This window comes from Trichinella spiralis (assembly GCF_000181795.1).
Source record: "Trichinella spiralis strain ISS 195 chromosome Unknown Scfld3520, whole genome shotgun sequence".
Classification (NCBI taxonomy): Eukaryota; Metazoa; Nematoda; class Enoplea; order Trichinellida; family Trichinellidae; genus Trichinella; species Trichinella spiralis.
This window is the reverse complement of record NW_003530459.1, coordinates 1-1,776: the sequence shown is the minus strand read 5'-3', so window position 1 is coordinate 1,776 and position 1,776 is coordinate 1. Positions and strand designations below refer to the sequence as shown.

The 1,776-nt window shown below is 34.0% G+C and overlaps 1 protein-coding gene across 1 annotated transcript; it reads left to right on the top strand.

Moving 5' to 3' along the window:
- Positions 1 to 1,359: 1,359 nt before the first annotated feature.
- On the top strand, positions 1,360 to 1,612 carry Tsp_13232 (histidine biosynthesis protein hisIE; the record flags this gene model as incomplete). Its single annotated transcript, XM_003367879.1, has 1 exon — positions 1,360 to 1,612. A coding segment is annotated over exon 1 (253 nt), but the record flags the coding sequence as incomplete, so codon positions are not given.
- Positions 1,613 to 1,776: the final 164 nt, after the last annotated feature.

Sequence of the window (1,776 nt, the reverse complement as noted above, 5' to 3'; positions counted from 1 at the left end):
CCAGTATTTAGAAAAAACCTGGTTAAAAACATTTTTTTTTTCCCTTTGGATTTTGAAACCAGGGGTAGGTTTTGGTATCCCTTTCGGGTGGGGGGGAAAGTGAAGCTTGATTGTCAAAAGTCAAAGTTGAACAGATTGTCAAAAGAGCAAGATTGGGAGTTGAAAAGCAAAAAGAGTAAATGCTTATCATAATTGTACGAATGATGAAAGAATTGAATTTATCTGTTTTACTTGTACTATAACTTTACAGTTAATGCAAAAACAATTTTCAAGTACTGTAAAGGAAATGAACTGTACTCTTTGAAGTGATGAATAATTTTTTGAAGAGGTGATTTGTGAACATGTTTTAAATTAACCGAGAATTATCAAATAAAGTAAAAAAGTTAATATTTAATTTGAAATAATGCAAGATTGTATGTGAATTCAAGTAGCAAAGATCTTTGACAAAGTATTCTATTTTACTGTGATGCATGGATGAATCGAATGTATTCAATACTTTGAATTTTTGAAAGATGCTGTTAAATGAAAAAGTGAACAAGTAAAAATTTATATTAAATACTTTTTCAGAGGAATACGATTTTCGGGCAGGAAAAGCGGTCGCATTGTCTGTTTTGTGCAAGTGAGCAGTGTTTTCAGTTGTTGTGTAAAATTTGAATGTTTAATTGCATTTTCAATAATATACTTATTCTGTTTTATGCAACCGTAGGATAATTTGCTTGAAGCGTAGTCTAGAGAAAATATCGTCTGATCATTTGGCCTGCTTTTACAGCGTTATTAGAAAAGTACTCGAAGAGGTATGTTTATTTTGATGCCTTCTCTGTGCTATATCGGTAAAAACATACATACGCTTTGCCCAGTTTCAATTGTTGAGATGAAAAATAATGGGATTTTTTTTGTTTTTGTTGTTAGAAAGATCCGTTGCTGGTTTCTTCGTTGCTTGTGCACTCGGTTAACGTGTTTCGATTAAATTTGCCAGGATTTGAACGCCTTTGTATACAACTAATTGCCGCTGTACATTGGCTGATCACTGAAGAATCTCAGTTATTATAAATTATGATGATCTGACGAAAATTATGAATTTTTTGATGTTTTGAAAATTTGCATTTTTAGAGGATTGTCACTTCCAGTAACACAAGACTGTTTGTTGTTGTCTTGCTTATGTCTGCTGTCTAGCGTGGTCACGTTTCCATTTCACATCACAAGCATCGCCAGTACAACAACAACAAGCAGTGATGCAGTGGAATGTTCATTGTTGAAATTTATATTTGATTTGAATTTTTAATTAATTAATTAGAGGTGAAAGTTCAAGAGAAACCTGAAGCAGTATGGAACGACGACGAATCGAAATTGTGGAAAGTGATGCTGACTTTGTTGGACAAAGAGACGGATACCAAGAATTTACAGTTGACAATCTACGTGATGACGGTTCATTGTTTTTCGACAGTGATGTGGTCCAAAGGCGATTCGAAATCGATAAGCCAACTTCGAACTGCTTTGATCAGCTTGAGCGAACTTTTGACGGCGAAAAAATCATCCGATTACATCGCATGCTTGGCTATATTCGATTCGTTGTCTACATTGCTCAACTTGCCGGATGATTGTTTTGCAAATGGTAAGCTGCGAGATGTTTTGTTTTGTTATTTTAATATTAATATTAATATTAATAGTTTGTTTGTTTTTTTTAATAATTTTGTCATGCAGATATGCAACCCTTTGAAAGGTGCTTTTCACGGTTTGCAGAATGATTGAATCCCAGCTTGCATTTGCCGTCGCGTG